The sequence below is a fragment of the Cervus elaphus genome, chromosome 19 (genome assembly GCF_910594005.1).
Source record: "Cervus elaphus chromosome 19, mCerEla1.1, whole genome shotgun sequence".
Classification (NCBI taxonomy): Eukaryota; Metazoa; Chordata; class Mammalia; order Artiodactyla; family Cervidae; genus Cervus; species Cervus elaphus.
Window position 1 is genome coordinate 60,631,778 of NC_057833.1, and position 20,097 is coordinate 60,651,874.

At 37.5% G+C, this 20,097-nt stretch overlaps 1 protein-coding gene across 5 annotated transcripts in view; it reads left to right on the forward strand.

Moving 5' to 3' along the window:
• CD200R1 (CD200 receptor 1) overlaps positions 1–17,402 on the forward strand; it is a 68,746-nt gene extending 51,344 nt beyond the window's left edge. For 3 of the 5 annotated variants that reach the window (XM_043874023.1, XM_043874024.1, XM_043874022.1), the window contains exons 4-9: positions 2,470–2,529; positions 5,683–6,000; positions 6,120–6,371; positions 15,148–15,253; positions 15,798–15,843; positions 16,354–17,402. In XM_043874023.1, the coding sequence (XP_043729958.1) occupies positions 2,470–2,529; positions 5,683–6,000; positions 6,120–6,371; positions 15,148–15,253; positions 15,798–15,843; positions 16,354–16,494 (923 nt within the window). In that variant the 3' untranslated portion in view covers positions 16,495–17,402. Of the gene's footprint in view, positions 1–113; positions 277–2,469; positions 2,530–5,682; positions 6,001–6,119; positions 6,372–15,147; positions 15,254–15,797; positions 15,844–16,353 lie in introns of all 5 variants that reach the window. The other 2 variants (XM_043874025.1, XM_043874026.1) reach the window with 2 other exon arrangements.
• The last annotated feature ends 2,695 nt before the right edge of the window (positions 17,403–20,097 follow it).

The following is a 20,097-nucleotide window of genomic DNA, read 5'->3' on the forward strand; positions in this document are numbered from 1 at the left end:
TGGTTAAGACTCCTCATTTCCACGGGCAGGGGGTATGGGTTTGATCCCTGGTAGGGGGAATAAGATTCTGATAGCCATGCACTGTGGCCAAAAAAAAAATTTTTTTTAAATAGGGAGAATGATTGGTGACAGCCAGACATGTGAAGAACTGATGCTGAAGAAGAACTCTGTTTAACCAGAACCAGAGAATATTATGGTTGTGAAACACATACTTCCAGAAACAGCAAGTCTCAGGGCTGCAAAGTCCAAAATGCCCCCAAGAGAAGGCCTTGATAGGTTCCAGTAATCTTTATCTATTATGGCTGCCATCTTCTGACCACCAGACAACTCCCTTTTAGCTGGGAATGGGCAGGGTTCATTGTAGATTTTTTACTTATCAGAATCCTATTGGGTGTCCTCAATACTTGCCACACTTCACTAAAGGTAAGGAGAGCAAGGAAAGAAGGGAGGAAGGAAGGAAGCAAGAAAGGAAGGAAGAAAGGAAGGAACTGTCACATGTTAAAAATAGAATATGAAACTTATGTAATTTGAGGGAGAATTTGGAATTATCACTGGAGATTTATTTTTAAAAGGCAAAGTAAACAAAGGAAAATAGAATATTCAGTAGATGTTCATTGTTTTTATTTATAAATGTTGTCAATGTAAGAAATTAGAACAAACAAAATACTGTACTTTAAGTCAAGAGTTAGCAAACTATGGCCCATGGGCAAAATCCAGCCAACTGTATATTTTTGTAGATTAAAATTTTATTGAACAAAAGCATGGGCATTTGTTCCCTTATTATGTATGGCTGCTTCCTTGCTGCAACAGCAAAATTGAATACTTGCAAAGAGACCATATGGAACCCAAAGCCTCAGATGTCTACTCTTTAGTCCTTTGGCAAAGCTATATTGTGTGCTACGATGGAGCTTCAGAGTCTAGAACACCTAAGACGTAACTTGATCTCAGTAATCCCTCTGAGGTCAGCTCTGATTTCTTATCTGTTTCTGGAATAGATATTTGACCCCAATATGACTAAATTTAATAGTTGGAATCTCATTCTTTGTCTTCTTTCCAGCCCAATTCAATAACACTTAGTTGCTGAGAAAAGCCAAATTATTTCAGAGGTCTGTTCACTGCTCATTTTTAAGACATTATTGAATTTCTCTATTTATTATGTGGTAGAATTGGGTAGAAAATTAGAATGGGGAGCAAAAATACATTTTTATAAGCAGGAGTGCTCATAAATTATTGAAATTCTTATGGTGGTCTTATAAACTAAGGGGAAGAAATTTTAGGTCCTTACGTCATAAGAAGCATTTAAAAAATCATTGTTGTTGTTTAAACAAAATAGTATTATGATAGATTTTTCAGAAAGCAAATTTGAAGTTGATTAGGACTATTTTGATGGTCAGAAACTCTACAGAACTCAAGGGAAGGAAAGCATGTAGGTCTCAGGAACTATGGAATTGGGAACTTGAACTAGGTGAAGTCTGCCATCTCTCTTTCCGCTTCTGCTTCATTTTTCCTATAGTAGGTTTATTAGTCAGGGTTCGAAAGAAAAACAGGAAAAGATGTGTGTGTGTGTGTGTGTGTTGGACATACATCCTGTAGAGAGAGAGAAAGAGAAAGAGGCGGGGAGAGAGAGAGAAAGAGGAGGAGAGATTGATTTACTTTAAGGAATTGACTCACGTAATTGTGGAGGCTTGGCAAGCCCAAAATCTGCAGGGTCTCTGGAGACCCTGGGAAGAGGTGCTGTTCGAGGCTGAAGGCAATGTGCTGGCAGAATTCCCCTTCCCATGAGGTCAGTCTTTTCTATTAAATCCTTCAACTGACTGGATGAGGCCCACTCACATTATGGAGGTAAATTTACTTTACTCAAAGTCTACTGATAAAAAATACCTTCACAGAAACATCTAGAATAATGTTTGACCAAACATTTGGGTACTATGGACTAGCTAGGCTGACATAAAATTAACCATCACAGTAGGAAAAATGGGGAAGAAAGAGGGATGGACTATTCTTATCGGTCCTGGTTCTTAAATTCTTGAGAAAGTACTTGATTTGCCCAACTGTTTGAGGTGTCCACCACTGGTCTAAACAATTTTAATCAGGTAGTGGCATCTGTAAAAAAAGACCATAAATCAGCTCAGCTCATGTGAGGTGTCCATGATGAAACAATACATTATGGGTAGGGAAAGGTGGAGGCAGGGTTATCTTTTGCAAAATAGTTTGAAATATAAAATGAGGTGTTGCATAAATGGGGAATCATTGACTAATAACATAAATGTAATTTTCAAATGTTAACATGTTTTTCCATATAATGATGGGCCATCCTCTAATTTCAGTTTTCCAAGGTTTTTTGTGTAATTTTAGTTATGGTTCATTGATTTTCTATCATGTTGTATACAAGTTTTGGTGAAGAAATAATGGTTTTGACTCTAAATTTCTAAGATTGATTTCATCTACTTTTCTCTGAGTATTTTCTAGATTCAACAATTACTTCATCTATGGACAGAAAGCAGAGCACTGTAACACTTCCTACAGAAGGTAGTATGTTTCTTCTTTCCTTTTTTTTTTTTTTTGAGGCCAGTACTGAAGCATGGAATGTTGAGCTTCCTCAGAAACATAGTCAATGGTGGTCTGGCCCCCGTGCTGGTCTTGGGCCCAGTTGAAAAATATGGTGATCTGAATGCTGTGGGATAAGGGACGTGAATTACCTCACCCATCCTCCCTTAAAGCAGTTCAATTCCACTGGAAGGTTATGGGGTTTTCTCTATCAGGCCCCATGCTGGGCTTTGGGAGGAACATAAAGATGAGCAAGACTATCAGAGAGCCCCTGGGGAGTTCAGTCTCATGGGGGAACCCGGGTAGGAGCACAGCTATCACACAGGAGGTGAGCACTCACATCATCTGTCCCAAGACTGTAGAGAGGGAGTGGCTAAGCACCAAGGCTTAGAAAAGGGCTCACAGAGGATGTAGCGTGTGGATCAAGTCTTAAAGGAAGTGTATTTTAATAGAAAAAGAGCATTTGTATATAGGGCATTCTAGACTGTAAAAACAATGTGAGAAATGACACACAAGTGGAATTGTGCTTGGTGTTTTTCTGCACCACGCGGACAATGTAGTGTGTAATAAATAAGATTGTAAAGAGAGTCAATGTGACAATGAGGGCTTTCAAAGCCAATGTGAAGACATTTAAACTTATTTTTCAGGCAGTGAGTGATTTCTGGAGGGTTTTAGAGTTGAGGGAATCTTATCTATGTTGTAGAATGATGTCTGGATGCAGTGTAATGATGTCTGGATGTCTGGACTGGAGGAGAAGAGTTTGGAGACAGAGACAGAAGTTAGGAGGCTTTTGCATCAATCCAAGTATATGGCGCTGGGGACTTAATCTAACATAGGGTAGTGAGAAAAGAAATGAAATGCCCAGAGCCAAGAATTTGTCTATGTACATAAGGCTGGATGAGACTGGAAGATATTTATAGATGAAGAATGGTTTGTGGTTGCTGTTTTGGGAGCAAAGATGAGACTACAGTCTTCTCAGTGAAGCAAGAAGTAAAATCACCCTAGGTGATCACAGGAAGCATATGGAGAATATATTTGTTAGGTGTTAAGCCCACAGAGTGTTGTGGAGGTCCTGGTCATTGGTAAATTATCACAACAGATATGAAAAAGGAAAAAAGAGGTTGAAGAAAGGCCTAAAATCAACAATAACAAAAGAACTATCATCACCCTGCAAAAGGTGAAGGGTGATTGAAGTTTATAGAACGGTAGAAAGTGAAAGAACATAGAATATCTGCAATGTTTGGAATCCTACCACTGGAGTTACTTCTTTGGATACTATGCCCCTGTTCAAATGTTTGTTTTTTTGATTAGCAAGAACTTTCCTTTAAAAAATAGAGTCAGATATTGAGGATAAGTATTAGACAAAACATTAAAGTATTATGCTGCTTATAAGCTAAAGTTCAAAATCCCAAGAACTACAGGGTATTCACAACTTGCTCTCACCGGTCTCTTATTTTTCTGGTTTTATCTTAAGCATCATTTCCTTATGCACAAAGATGCTTCCCACATCCAACCTCTAGCAGCTCTCTAACAAGCCATATTCTTGTTTGTCTCCAAGCCTAGGGGATGCCACTTAGAGTGATGGAAAGAGCATGGATTTAACTGCCCTCTTAGATCTGCTTTAAAATCATCTCTTCCTTTATCCAGTAATATAATCTTATATTGGCCATGAGATGCAAAGGCTTGAGTACATCTTAGAGGAGGCTGATGATACCAAAAGAAGAGCAGAAAATTATTAAATGCAAAGTTTTAAACAAATAAGCTTCATCCACATAAAAAATTTTGCCGTGCCACAGTTGGTTCTGTTCATGTTAAACTGATGAAATCACCGACACTCACCTTAGTTACAGGTGACTTGTAACAGAATCACCTCTCAGCAAATCCCTTTCAATCAGGGACACATGTCAGTTTATGGGAAAGTGTGAGCTTCTATATTGAGAGGTGCTTGCCAGTCTTAATTTTTACTTTAAAATATGGAAAAATAGGTCAATGCTATATTTATACTGATAATTGAATGTATGGAAACAAAATTTGTGAGCAAGGTTCACAGCAAACAGTCAGAGAGTATATATGTGAGTGAATAGGAAGGAAGGGGAACTCACTGAAAGGCCATATTTGATACCATTACACATTTGCAGTAAAATCCTTTTAATAGAAAATTTACAGAAGAAAATAATCCTTGTTTTTGCATTGATTTGTATTTATATATAGTACTACTCTTTTTTTTTTTCTAGAAAAATACTTCTAAGAATCTCTTACCACTTGGCATCATCATTTTTCATTTTTGTGAGGTGGCCCAACTAAGGAAATTGCAGATTATTTCAAAATCTGTTGACTTAACTGATTTTGTGATTCTCCAAATAAAAATTAAACAAAAGAAATTCCAGCTTGTTCAACCTGAATGCCATCTTAGCTATTTTTAATGAAAGTATCATATTCTTCCAGATTTATGTTTATCTGCAGTGCCACCCTTAAGGATAGGTGTTTAGTTCTGATGTTACTGATTTTTCACTTTCATCAGAATTTAGGAGGAAAAAACCGTATTACTAATGCTTCCATTTTTCCTCCCCTGAGGAGCATGAGTTGTATGATAAATCTAATAGTTTCTGTGGTCAAAAGATTAGATTTAGAAAACAGTCTTTGTCTTTATTTTAGATTCTGCATTCTCATCTATTTGTCTTATAGGTATCAAATCTCCTGAATTAATTTTGTAACACTTTAAACAGTTTTGTCACAAGTATAATTCATGTTATTTTCTTATTGATACATAACACAGAAGGAAGTTGTTTAATCTTTGTGCTATGTGCTAAGTCACTTCAGTTGTGTCCAACTGTTTGCGACCATATGGACTGTAGCCTGCCAGGCTTTCTGTCCATGGGATTCTCTAGATAGGAATACTGGAGTGGGTTGTCATGTCCTTCTCCAGGGGATCATTGGATGCATTTAATACTTTATATGCTTTTCATCAATGTTAGTTTCTTATGTAAGTTTAAGATTTCTGGAGTAAGACACCAGCAAAGTAATGTAAAGTACAATTTCAAGTAATATGCAGTGAATAAATTTTAACACATGAAGTTCTTTATCAAGCTTTTCTCTTATTATTCTCTGTATTTGTGCCTGTGTGTATGTGTCCAGCTAACACTTCACTATTGGTACTAGTGGGTACAAAGTCTGTGCTCTATTGCCCTCCTGTGCTGCGGACAAATGTGCTGATGGCAACATGGGAAATAGTCCTCAGACACAAGCCACCCTGCTTCAGAGCCTTTAGGCGTGATATGAATCGGACCACAACAGAAAACTGTACAGATGAGAGAATAACCTGGGCCTCCAGACCTGATGAGAATCTTGCTCTTCTGATTTATCCAGTGGCCATCACTCATGATGGGAATTACACGTGTCATATAGTAACACTTGATGGGAATTTCCAACATGGATATCACTTCCAAGTGTTAGGTAAGGAACATCATATGTTGCAGTGTTTCACATAACCAGATTTTGGGCTGAAACAAATCTCACTCTAAATTCCATGTCCCATATGTTAAGACTGAAGCATTTCCCCTACATTTCTGCAGTGCCCCCTGAGGTGACCCTGATTCAAACTGAGAATGGAACTGCAGTGTGCAAAGCAGCTGCAGGGAAACCAGCTGCACAGATCTCCTGGACCCCAGAGGGTGACTGTGTCACTGAGCAAGAGCTTTACTGGGGTGATGGCACAGTGACTGTCCAGAGTGCATGCCGCTGGGGGGGCCACCATGTGCCTGCTGTGTTCTGCTCTGTCTCCCACTTGACTGGCAACAAGAGTCTGTCCATACAGCTGGAAAGAGGTAGGTAATTTTTCTAGTTTTGTGTTTGATTTTCCCTATCTTTTAGAGGAGTTACCTTAAGAAGGAAAAAGGAGTCTGCAGAGAAACTTCATTCTAGAATGTCCTTTCCAATCTCCATTTTATCTTCCTCTTCTCCTCAAAACAAAGAAATTTGCCTAGAAGAATATTAAAGAAATTTGTTGTAAAAAGTCATATATAGAATGCATTTTATTTTACTTTTAATGGTCCTTTCTGTACTGCTAAATTTACTTGCATCATATACTTTAAAATAAATACTTATGGCTTTAATAGAAAGATAAAGTATAATTTTAAACAAGTAATTATAATTTTATTAGAAGAATAAAGTTATTCATAAATTACCTTTGTGAATCCTCAGTCTGGTAGAATTTTCTCTTTCAGTTTCCTCCAATAAAATTTCCTAAATGTCATATACTAGCATCTATGATTCAGTTCATAGCTGTTTAGTTTCTCTACTCTCTGCTCCTATCCTACTCTTATTTCTTATTATTAAAACTATTATTTTAATCAACATAACTCATATAGGTTAAAGTTCACATTGTTCTATAAGCTTATGATAAAAAAACGTTAGACCTCTCTCTCCACCTCCACCTCTCCATTCTTACATGATCTCCCAAGGGAAGTATTTCAAATGTTTGAGTGTTTCTTATAGTAATTGACTCAAATTTTATTAATATAAATCACATGGTTATATGGCTGTTCCCTAATATAGCAAATTTGGACATACTGAACCCACTTCTCATGATAGACAAAGATTTTACTTTCTTCTCTTCCCTCATTCTTCATATACAGTAAAATAGCAAGTTTGGATTAAATTAGACAGTGTTTACATTATTTTGAATGTGTATGCTTTGTTAAGAACTGAATCAATAAATAAACTCATATATTTGTCTCTGAATAAATTTTTGTTCTTCTTGGGCTTAACAGCTTTTCTTTTTTTATCTCCTTAATAATGCATGTATCTATTGTTCAGTAACACTAACTATATATATGTGTATGTATTCAATCACTAAGTTGTGTCTACTCTTTGTGACCCCACAGACTGTAGCCTGCCAGGCTCCTCTGTCCATGGGATTTTCCAGGCAAGAATAGTGGAGAAGGTTGCCATTTCCTCCTCTACCTGGGGATTGAACCTGTGTTTCCTGCATTGGCAGGCAGATTCTTTACCACAGGGAAGTCCAATTTTATATATATGTATATATTTTATATATATATATATTATATATATACATATGTGACTTGATTTTATATATTTATATATAAAACTTTTTTTTTAAATGGACTTTATTTTTTAGAACAGTTTTAGGATAACAACAATACTGAGTGGAAAGTCCAGAGAGTTCCCAAATCCTTGCCCCTACAGATACATGGTCTTCCTGTCTATCTACACTCCCCACATCTCACAGTGGTACATTTGTTATAATCATTGGCCCTATCTTAACACATTAGGGCTTCCCTGATAGCTCAGTTGGTAAAGAATCTGCCTGTAATGCAGGAGATCCTGGTTTGATTCCTGGGTCAGGAAGATCCACTGGAGAAGGGACAGGGTACCCACTCCAATATTCTTGGGTTTCCCTTGTGGCTCAGTTAGTAAAGAATCTGCCTGCAGTGTGAGAGACCTGGGTTCGGTCTCTGGGTTGGGAAGATCCCCTGAAGAAGGGAAAGGCTACAATTCCATGGACTGTACAGTCTATGGGGGTCTCAAAGAGTCGGACATGACTGAGTGACTTTCACTTTCACTGTAATACATCAAGTGGCTGACTTTATTTTTCAAAATAAAATATTTTTTTGAAAATATTTTTGAATATTTGAAAAATATTTTTCAAAATCACTGCAGATGGTGACTGCAGCCATGAAATTAAAAGACACTTACTCCTTGGAAGGAAAGTTGTGACCAACCCGGATAGCATATTAAAAAGCAGAGACATTACTTTGCCAACAAAGGTCTGTCTGGTCAAGGCTATGGTTTTCCCAGTGTTCATGTATGGATGTGAGAGCTGGACTATAAAGAAAGCTGAGCACCGAAGAATTGATGCTTTTGAACTGTGGTGTTGGAGAAGACTCTTGAGGGTCCCTTGGACTGCAAGGAGATCCAACCAGTCCATCCTAAAGGAGATCAGTCCTGGGTGTTCATTGGAAGGACTGATGTTGAAGCTGAAACTCCAATACTTTGGCCACCTGATGCAAAGAGCTGACTCATTTGAAAAGACCCTGATGTGGGAAAGATTGAGGGCAGGAGGAGAAGGGGATGACAGAGGATGAGATGATTAGATGGCATCATCTAACCTCAATGGACATGGGTTTGGGTGGACTCTGGGAGTTGGTGATGGACAGGGAGGCCTGGTGTGCTGCGGTTCATGGGGTCAGAAAGAGTCGGACACGACTGAGCGACTGAACTGAACTGATCACTCAAAGTCCATAGTTAACATTAGGGTTCATGCTAGGTACACATTCTGTGAGTTTTGACAAATGTATAAACCATATGTACTCACCATTATAGTATCATATAGAATAGTTTCACTCCCTTAAAAATCCTCTTTTGTTGTGGTTATTCAGTTACTAAGTCATGTCTATCCTTTTGTGACCCAGTGGACTGTAGCACTCTAGGCTCATCTGTCCTCCACTATCTCCCAGAGGTTGCTCAAATTCATGTCCATTGAGTCAGTGATGCTATCAAACCATCTCATCCTCTGCAATCCCCTTCTCCTTTTGCCTTCAACCTTTCCCACCATCAGGTTCTTTTCCAATTGGTTGGCTCTTCACATCAGGTGGCCAATATACTGCAGCTTTAGCGTCAGCATGAGTCCTTCCAATGAATATTCAGAGTTGATTTCCTTTAGGATGCACTGGTTTGATCTCCTTGCAGTCCAAGGGACTCTCAAGAGTATTCACCAACACCACAGTTCAAAAGCATCAGTTCTTCAGTGCTCAGCCTCCTCTCACATCTATACATGACTACTGGAAAAACCATAGCTAAGACTGTAGGGACCTTCATTGGCAAAGTGAACCCAAATCTCTGCCTTTTAATATACTCTCTAGGTTTTTCTAGGTTTCTTAAGTTGAAAAAAGCAGGGAAAACCACTAGACCATTCAGGTATGACCTAAATCAAACCCCTATGATTGATTATACAGTAGAAATGAAATGAAAATAGATTCAATGGATTAGACCTGATAGACAGAGTGCCTGAAGAACTATGGACAGAGGTTCATGACATTGTACAGGAGGTAGTGATCAAGACTATCTCTGAGAAAAAGAAATGCAAACAGGTAAAATGGTTGTCTGAGGAGGCCTTACAAATAGCTGAGAAAAGAAAAGAAGCTGCAGGCAAAGGAGAAAAGGAAAGATATACCCATCTGAATGCAGAGTTCCAGAGAATAGCAAGGAGAGATAAGAAAGCCTTCTTCAGTGATCAATGCAAAGAAATAGAGGAAAACAATAGAATGGGAAAGACTAGAGATCTCTTCAAGAAAATTAGAGATACCAAGGGAACATTTCATGCAAATATGGGTACAATAAAGGACAGAAATGGTATGGAGCTAACAGAAGCAGAAGATATTAAGATGAGGCGGCAAGAGTACACAGAAGAACTATACAAAAAAGATCTTCATGACCCAGATAACCACAATGGTGTGATCACTCACCTAGAGCCAGACATCCTGGAATACGAAGTCTAGTGGTCCTTAGGAAGCATCACTAAGAACAAAGTTAGTGGAGGTGATGGAATTCCAGTTGAGCTATTTCAAATCCTAAAAGATGATGCTATGAAAGTTCTGCACTCAATATTTGGAAAACTCAGTAGTGGCCACAGGACTGGAAAAGGTCAGTTTTCATTCCAACACCAAAGAAAGGCAATGCCAAAGAATGTTCAAACTACCGCACAATTTCACTTATCTCACAAGCTAGCAAAGTATGCTCAAAAATCTCCAAGCCACGCTTCAACAGTAGGTGAACCAAGAACTTCCAGATGTTGAAGCTGGTTTTAGAAAAGGCAGAGGAACCAGAGATCAAATTGCTAACATCCTCTGGATCATCAAAAAAGCAAGAGAGTCCCAGAAAAACATCTATTTTTGCATTAATGACTATGCCAAAGTCTGTGACTGTGTGGATCACAGCAAACTGTGGAAAATTCTTCAAGATATGGGAGTACCAGAGCACCTGACTTGCCTCCTGAGAAATCTGTATGCAGGTCAAGAAGCAGCAGTTAGAACTGGACATGGAACAACAGACTGGTTCCAAATCAGGAAAGGAGTACGTCAAGGCTGTATATTGTCACCCTGCTTATTTAACTTATATGCAGAGTACATCATGTGAAATGCCGGGTTGGATGAAGCAAAAACTGGAATCAAGATTGCCAGGAGAAGCATCAATAACCTCAGATATGGGATGACACCACCCTTATGGCAGAATGTGAAGAAGAACTAAAGGGCCTCTTGATGAAAGTGAAAGAGGAGAGTGAAAAAGTTGGCTTAAAACTCAACATTCAAAAAATGAAGATCATGTCATCCTGTCCCATCACTTCATGGCAAATAGATGGCGAAACAATGGAAACAGTGACAAACTTTATTTTTTTGGGGCTCCAAAATCACTGCAGGTGGTGACTGCAGCCATGAAATTAAAAGATGGTTGCACCTTGGAAGAAAAGTTATGACCAACCTAGACAGCATATTAAAAAGCAGAGACATTACTTTGCCAACAAAGGTCTGTCTAGTCAAAGCTATGATTTTTCCAGTAGTCATGTATCAATGTGAGAGTTGGGCTATAAAGAAAGCTGAGCACCAAAGAATTGATGCTTTTAAACTGTGGTGTTGGAGAAGACTCTTGAAAGTCCCTTGGACTGCAAGGAAATCCAACCAGTCCATCCTAAAGGAAATCAGTCCTGAATATTCATTGGAAGGACTCATACTGAAGCTGAAACTCCAATACTCTGGTCACCTGATGGGAAGAACTGACTCATTTGAAAGACCCCAATGCTGGCAAAGATTGAAGGCAGGAGGAGAAGGGGATGACAGAGGATGAGATGGTTGGATGGCATCACTGACCTGATGGACACAAGTTTGAGCAAGCTCCGGGAGTTGGTGAAGGACAGGGAAGCCTGATGAGCTGCAGTCTGTGGGGTCGCAAAGAGTCAGATATGACTGAGCTACTAAACTGGACTGAGGTTTGTCATAGCTTTCCTTTCAAGGAAAAAGCATCTTTTAATTTCATGGGTGCAATGATTCTGGAGCCTAAAAAAATAAAATCCATCTCTACTTCACCTTTATCCCCATCACTTTGACATGATGTGTTGGAATTGGATGCCGTGATAGTTTTTTTTTTTTCATTATTTTTATTAGTTGGAGGCTAATTACTTTACAATATTGTAGTGGTTTTTGCCATACATTGACATGAATCAGCCATGGATCTACATGTGTTCCCCATCCCGATCCCCCTTACCACCTCCCTCCCCATCCCATCCCTCTGGGTCTTCCCAGTGCACCAGCCCTGAGTACTTGTCTCATGCATCCAACCTGGGATGGTGATCTGTTTCACCCTTGATAGTATACTTGTTTCAATGCTATTCTCTCAGAACATCCCACCCTCGCCTTCTCCCACAGAGTCCCAAAGTCTGTTCTATACATCTGTGTCTCTTTTTCTGTTTTGCACATAGGGTTATCGTTACCATCTTTCTAAATCCCATATATATGCGTTAGTATACTGTATTGGTCTTTATCTTGGATGCCATGATAATTTTTTTCATGTTGATTTTCAAGCCAGTTTTTTCACTGTTCTCTTTCACTCTCATCAGCAGGCTCTTTAATTCCTCTTCACTTTCTGCCATTAGAGTGACATCATCTGGGTATCTGAAATGATTGATATTTCTCCCGGCAATCTTGATTCCAGATTGTGATTCATCCAGCCCAGCATTTCAACATGATGTATTCTGCATATAAGTTAAATAAGCATTGTGACAATATACAACCTTGTCACATTCCTTTCCCAATTTTGAAGCATGCTATTGTTCCATGTCTGTTTGTAATTGCTGCTTCTTGACTTGCATAGAGGTTTCTCAGGAGACAAGAAAGGTGGTCCATTACGTCCATCTTTTTAAGAATATTCCACAATTTGTTGTGATCCACATAGTCAAAGGCTTTAGCATAGTCAAGGAGGCAGAAGTAGATGTTTTCCTGAAATTCTCTCACTTTCTCTATGATCTAACAAATGTTGGCAATTTGATTTTTGGTTCCTCTGCCTTTTCTAAATCCAGTTTGTACACCTGGAATTCTTGGTTTGCATACTGCTGATACCTAGCTTGAAGGATTTGGAGCATAACCTTGCTAGCATGTGAAATAAGTGCAATAGTACAGTAGATTTAACATTTTTTGGTACTACCATTCTTTGGCATTGGAATGAAAACTGACCTTTTTCAGTGCTGAGTTTTCCAAATTGGCTGACCTGTTGAGAGCAGCATTTTAACTGCATCTTTTAGGATCTGAAATAGCTCAGCTGAAATTCCATTACCTTCAATAGCTTTGTTTTATAGTGATGCTTCCTAAGACCAACTTGACTTCACACTCCAGGATGTCTGGCTCAAGGTGAATGACCACACAACTGTAGGTATCCACATCATTAAGACTTTTTTTTAGTATAGTTTTGTGTATTCTTGCCACCTTTTCTTAATATCTTCTGCTTTTGTTAGGTCCTTACCATTTCTGTCCTTTATTGTGCCCATCCTTGCATGAAATGCTCCCTTGATATCTCCAATTTTCTTGAAGAGATCTCTAGTCTTCTCTGTTCTATTCTTTTTCTCTATTTCTGTGCATTGTTTACTTAAGGAGGACTTTTAAATCTCTCCTTGCTATACTCTGGAACTCTGCATTCAGTTCAGTATATCTTTTCCTTTCTCCCTTGACTTTCATCTCTCTTCTTTCCTTACCTATTTGTAAGGCCTCCTCAGATAACCACTTTGCTTTCTTGCATTTCTTTTTCTTTGAGACAGTTTTGGTCACTACCTCCTGTACAGTGTTATGAACCTCCATCCATAGTCCTTCAGGTACTCTGTCTGCCAGATCTAATCCCTTGAATCTATTTGCAACCTCCACTGTATAATCATAAGGGATTCGATTTAGGTCATACCTGAATGGCCTAGTGGTTTTCCCTACTTTCTTTAATTTTCACCTGGATTTTGCAATAAGGAGCTCATGATCTGAGCCACAGTCTGCTCCAGGTTGTTTTTGCTGACTGTATATATCTTCTCCATCTTCAGGTACAAAGAATAAAATCAATCTAATTTTGGTATTGACCATCTGTGGTGATGTCTATGTAGAGAGTCATTTATCTCTCGTGTTGTTGGAAATGGGTGTTTGCTATGACCAGCATGTTCTCTTGACAAAACTCTGTTAGATTTTGCCCTGCTTCACTTTGTATTTCAAGGCCAAACTTGCCTGTTATTCTGGGTATCTCCCGACTTCCTATTTTTGTATTCCAATTGCCTATGATGAAAAAAGACATCTTTTTTCAGTGTTAGTTCTAAAAGGTGTCATAGATCTTTGTAGAACCATTCAACTTCAGCTTGTTCAGCATCAGTGGTTGCATTACTGTGATGTTGAGTGGTTTGCCTTGGAAATGAACCAAGATCATTCCGTCGTTTTTGATGTTGCACTCAAGTATTTTATTTCAGACTCTTTTGTTGACTGTGAGGGCTACTCCATTTCTTCTAAGAGATTCTTGCCCACAGTTGTCGATATAAAGGTCATTTGAATTAAAATCTTCCATCCCCTTACATTTTAGTTTACTGATTTCCAAGATGTGATGTTCACTTTTGCCACATCCTACTTGACCACATCCAATTTACCTTGATACATTGACCTAACATTCCAGGTTCCTATGCAATATTGTTCTTTACAGCATCAGACTTTACTTTCACAACCGGACACATACACAACTGAGTGTCATTTTCACTTTGACCCAGTTGCTTCATTCTCTATGGAGCCTCCATTCTTCTCCAGTGGCATATTGGACACCTACGACCTGAGGAGCTCATTTTCAGGTGTCATATCTTTTTGCCTTCTCATACTATTCATGGGGGGCTTCCTTGGTGGTGCTAGTGGTAAAGAACCCACCTGCTACAGGAGACATAACACTGGAGACATAAAAGATGCAGGTTTGATCCCTGGGTTGGGAAGATTTCCTGGAGGAGGGCATGGCAACCCACTTCAATATTCTTGCCTGGAGAATCCCATGAACAGAGGAGTCTGGCAGTCTACACAGTCCCTAGGGTTGCAAAGAGTCTGGCAAAACTGAAGAGACTTAGCATGCATGCGTCCATGCACTGTTCATGGGGTTCTTGCAGCAAGAACACTGGAGTGGTTTGCCATTTCCTCCTCTAGTAGACCATGTTTTGTCAGAACTTTTAACTATTCCCCATCTATCTTGGGTGGCCCTGCATAGCATGGCTCATAGCTTCATTGAGCTATGCAAGCCCCTTTGCCATAACAAGGCTGTGATCCATAAAGGGTAAAAATCCTCTATATGCCACCTATTCATCCCTCCTTCCACTCTAACCTCTAACAGCCCCTAATTTTTAGACAGACATCATAGTTTTGCTTTCTACCAGAATGTCATATAGTTGTAATCACAGAATATGTAGCCTTTTCAGATTGGCTTCTTTCACTTAGTAATATGTATTTAAGTTTCCTCCATCTTTTCATGTCTTGGTAGCTCAGTTTTTTTTAGTGCTGAATAATATTAAGTTATACATTTTTGTGTCTATATTTACAGATACCAATATATTATCACTTTCAAGTATTTTATATATCATTCTCCCTATTTTTATTATCTTGGTCATCGTGGGATCCATTTGGCTTTTGAAAAGCAGTTGCTACAGGTATTGACGGGTGTTTTCTATCCGTTGGCTTTATTGGGTTAGAAAGAAGTCAGAAATATTGAACTGGCTGATGGGTAAAATTAAGATGTTAATATCAATTCTCCCGTCATCAGGAAACATGTCCTGAAAATAATATACTTGGACTACTCTGAATGATGAGGGGGATTTTTCTAGGTTACTAAGACATGCAAGTGTAGTGAATTAGGCCATTTAGGGCCAGATCTTGGGTGAAACAGTGCATGCTATTTTCCATTCGGGAGGTGAATTATAGTAATTCATGTCATGTACCAAAGATGTGGTGCCACATATATTCTATTACATCAAGGTTCTTTGCGTAATTTTACTTCCCTTTCCAAAAGTCAGAATTATTTAGGTAAATTAACTACAAGCAGTAGTCTTCACTCATTTCTGATAGTTCACTTATGATTTATTATAGCTTCTATCAAAATGAACAGTTGCCAATAGTATATTGTTTTGTTTTTCCATTTTCAATCTGAATAATAATGTTTTGACTTTGACTGCAGCTTGTTTTTTATTTTTACAGAAAATGTAAATTTAAAAAAACAGAACATGCTCCAGTTGTTGAAGAGGTAAGATGAGATTAAAAAGATTATTTGCAAACTTTCAAGCTATGTAGTCTGAAAAATCTAGCCATATAATTTGTAATTTGTACCAGTATTAGTATTTTAGTTGAAAAATAAAAATTCTAATTTTACAATTCTGTCAGGTATACTTATTTTGTTAACTATCTACCAAGTACTATTTATACAAAGCCCAAATCCCTATTTTTATTTCAAGAACTGCATCCTACACAGATATAATGTTTGCCTCATTGGGACTGTACTCTTTGAGAAATTGAGTTGTTATTTCCTCTCCCATTAAACTATCTCTAATTCTTGACTTCCTTTTTTCAATAGCATCATTATTTCCCTCTTAATCAAGTTTAAAACCTATCCATCTCTATAATCTCTTATAACCAAAAGTTTATGAAGTCTTCAACTCTCTTCTGAAATACATCTTTGTATCACTTCATTCTTCTCCATAGGTAGTTAGTGATTTCTGTTTTTTTGAACTGATTTTAACCTTGGGTTATTTCTTAGGATGAAATGGAACCCTATGCCAGCTACACAGAGAAGAACAATCCACTTTATGATATTACAAACAGGGTGAAGACGTCTCAGGTATTACAAAGTGAAGCTGATGGGATGAATCTCCGTACTATATATGTTCCTGGAGTGTAACACCAGGACAAGTGAATCAAGATACAGTACAGATACTGTTTTGATATTCTTAGAGTTCTGGAATGGAAGGTCTATTTTGAAATTAGCTTTTCAAAGATTCCTAGAAGACAGAGACATTCTAGAGGATATGCATTTATATCTTTATACAATCGAAATTTTAGAATTTTAGCTGTTATGAGCTAGTTCTTTGAAGAATTGTCATTATTACAAAGAAAGCGTATGTTCATGACTAAATATTCAAATTGTTCAGTACAGTAGATGATGAAAACTGAGTTACTTCAAATAACTACACAGAAGGAACAGTTACTGACAGTTTTTATGTAATATAGAAAATTTCTAGATGCATATGCCTTATCTGTATGTGCATGGTATATATGTACACTTATATGTTCACTTACATATACATACACATATCCTTGTCAAGATACAAATGGGAACATACCATAATTTTATTCTTTACTTATAGAAAGTTAATGATATAATATATCCTGGAGATCTTTCATATCAAAACAAGCAGAGCTACCTCATTCTTCTTAATGATTACTACAATTCCATTGTATGTAACAGAATTTAATTTGATTAAACACAAATCTAGTGGTGGACATTTAGATTGTTTTGTTTGTTTTGCTATTATAAACAATACTACATAGAATGTTTCTTGTGGATTCATCTCTTTGTATGTGTTTGAACATATTTGTAAGATAATTTCCTTGAGTGAAATTGCCAGGTCAAAGGGTTTGTGCATCTTTATTATTGACTGATATGTCAAATTTTATCAATTTACATTCCCTCTAGTCCTGTTTGAATGTGCCTTTTCTGTTATTTTAATATCCATAAAATGTAAACCTTCTGTTAACAAATATAGATTATAATAATTTCACTATTTAATAAAACTGAATTTATATTTTTCTTTCGTGTGTGTTTGTGTATATGGGAAGAGGAGAGAGGAGGACACATATATGAGGATGTTAGCTTCTTCTGAAATTAGTATATCTCTATAGAGGTATTGTTCTCTCATGCCTGATAATATATGATAAATTGGAAATGTGTATTTTTATGGTATACATTTTATTGTGAGGTATTTATCAAGTAGCAAATGTTTATTGACTATATAATCAGCTAAATATGCATTATTGAGGACTTGGGATATTTTTTAAGTATGATCTATATGCTAAAGGAATAGCCATAGGATGACATGACCCTTTTTTCCATTTTTCTGTGGAATAAAATATTGGGAGTGTATATATTAATAATTTTTAATATTATTAAAAAATATATTTTATTGTTAAAAATAAGTCTATTTACTTCATAGCAGGAAAAATGACCCTGGAGAAGGAAATGGTGACCCACTCCAGTATTCTTGCCTGGACAATCCCATGGACTTAGGAGCCTGGCAGGCTACAGTCCCTGTGGTCGCAAAGAGTCAGACATGACTGAGCGACTAACACACACACACAGGAAAAATGATACTGAAAATGAAAATTTTTTAACATGGTAGAAATTAAACAATATCCCTTCATTCTTTAATTGTGCCATTTGAAACATTTGACAGCTATTTAGTTTTATTACTATTTTGTCTCCCTGAAGACATTTTGGTTACTCTGAACTTTGTCCTTAAAAGGATTTTTGGTCTATTTTGGATGTAAAACTAATACACATATCTAAACTAATATACATATCATGTGACACTTGACACATAATATTTTAACCAAACCAATTTGGCTTGGTCAAGAAAACAGTCTGTTAAGTTTCTGCATATAAATATTACCAAAAAGTGTGCACAATATAACCCTGTCCTTAATATTTTCTTAACTCTGCATCCATCCCCTTATTGGGATGAGGTTCACTCTTAGATTCAAGAATATCTGTTTAAATATTTTACACCTTAACTCAATAATGTCAAAACAGTCATATCAAATGACATCATAGTAAAGACTTCAATATAATTTATAATGTCAAATTTCACTTTATAGAAAATAAATGTATTAAAATCTACTACAGGGATGTTAAACATAGTTGAAAATAAGAATTATGTGGGGAAATAAAAAATATATAGATTCCTCAAATCCTCTCTAGATCTGTGGAATCAGAGAACCTAGAAATTAGACCTAATGTGTCAGATTTTCCAGGAAGTAGTAAGATGTAATTAGTCAAGATAAAAGTTAATTAGGGGTGAAAGGTTATACTTTTGAAAGTTTAAAGGGTTTGGAAATGGAGGAGGACAAGTTTTTAGACTATAATGCTAATCTGAACAAAACATGTGAGAAGAAAGAAGGGAGAAAGCAGGATGGAAGGCAGGGAGCCTCATATAACAACTAAGAACTGGCAAAATAATGGCCAAACTCCAACAAGAAGTGCTGGAGCAAGGACTGCTTCTAAAAGGAGTCTTTTATGAGCAGAGATGGTCAAACTCTGATACGCCTTCAAGCTTAGTCAATGGTTAGGAAGAGTATGGCCTCAGCTTGAAAGCTGAAATGAAGGTTGAAGGTCTTAGCAATTAAAAACCACCAGCTAACTGCACTTCTTGGAGCTGAATGGTAAGTTCTCTTTTGATGGGAATCCTAATAGCTCCTTTCTTGGTGGCCCAGTCTGTCTTTTCACTGGTTAGTATTGGCCTGATGTTTCATTGTCTGTCATCTTATTTTCAACTCTTCTGTGAAAATTTATCTATTATAAAAGAACTATAGCTTATTTAAAAGAAGACATATCTGTTTCTTATTACCTCATTTAAGAATTTAAATAAAGGACAGAAATGGTATGGACCTAACAGAAGCAGAAGATAATGAGAAGAGGTGGCAAGAGTACACAGAAGAACTATACGAAAAAGATCTTGACGACCCAGATAATCACGATGGTGCGATCACTCACCTAGAGCCAGACATCCTGGAATGCGAAGTCAAGTGGGCCTTAGGAAACATCACTATGAACAAAGCTAGTGGAGGTGATGGAATTCCAGTTGAGCTATTTCAAATCCTGAAAGATGATGCTGTGAAAGTGCTGCACTCAATATGCCAGCAAATTTGGAAAACTCAGCAGTGGCCACAGGACTGGAAAAGGTAAATTTTCATTCCAATCTCAAAGAAAGGCAATCCCAAAGAATGTTCAAACTACTGCACAATTGCACTCATCTCACACGCTAGTAAAGTAATGCTCAAAATTCTCTAAGCCAGGCTTCAACAGTACATGAACTTCCAGATGTTCAAGCTGGATTTAGAAAAGGCTGGATTTAGAAAAACCAGAGATCAAATTGCCAACATCTGTTGGATCATTGAAAAAGTGAGAGAGTTCCAGAAAACATCTATTTCTGCTTTACTGACTATGCCAAAGCCTTTGACTATGTGGATCACAATAAAATTCTTCAAGAGATGGGAATACCAGACCACCTTACCTGCCTCCTGAGAAATCTGTATGCAGGTCAAGAAGCAGCAGTTAGAACTGGACATGGAACAACAGACTGGTTCCAAATAGGGAAAAGACTATGTCAAGGCTGTATATTGTCACCCTGCTTATTTAACTTATATGCAGAGTACATCATGCAAAATGCCAAGCTGGATGAAGCACAAGCTGGAATCAAGATTGCCAGGGGAAATATCAATAACCACA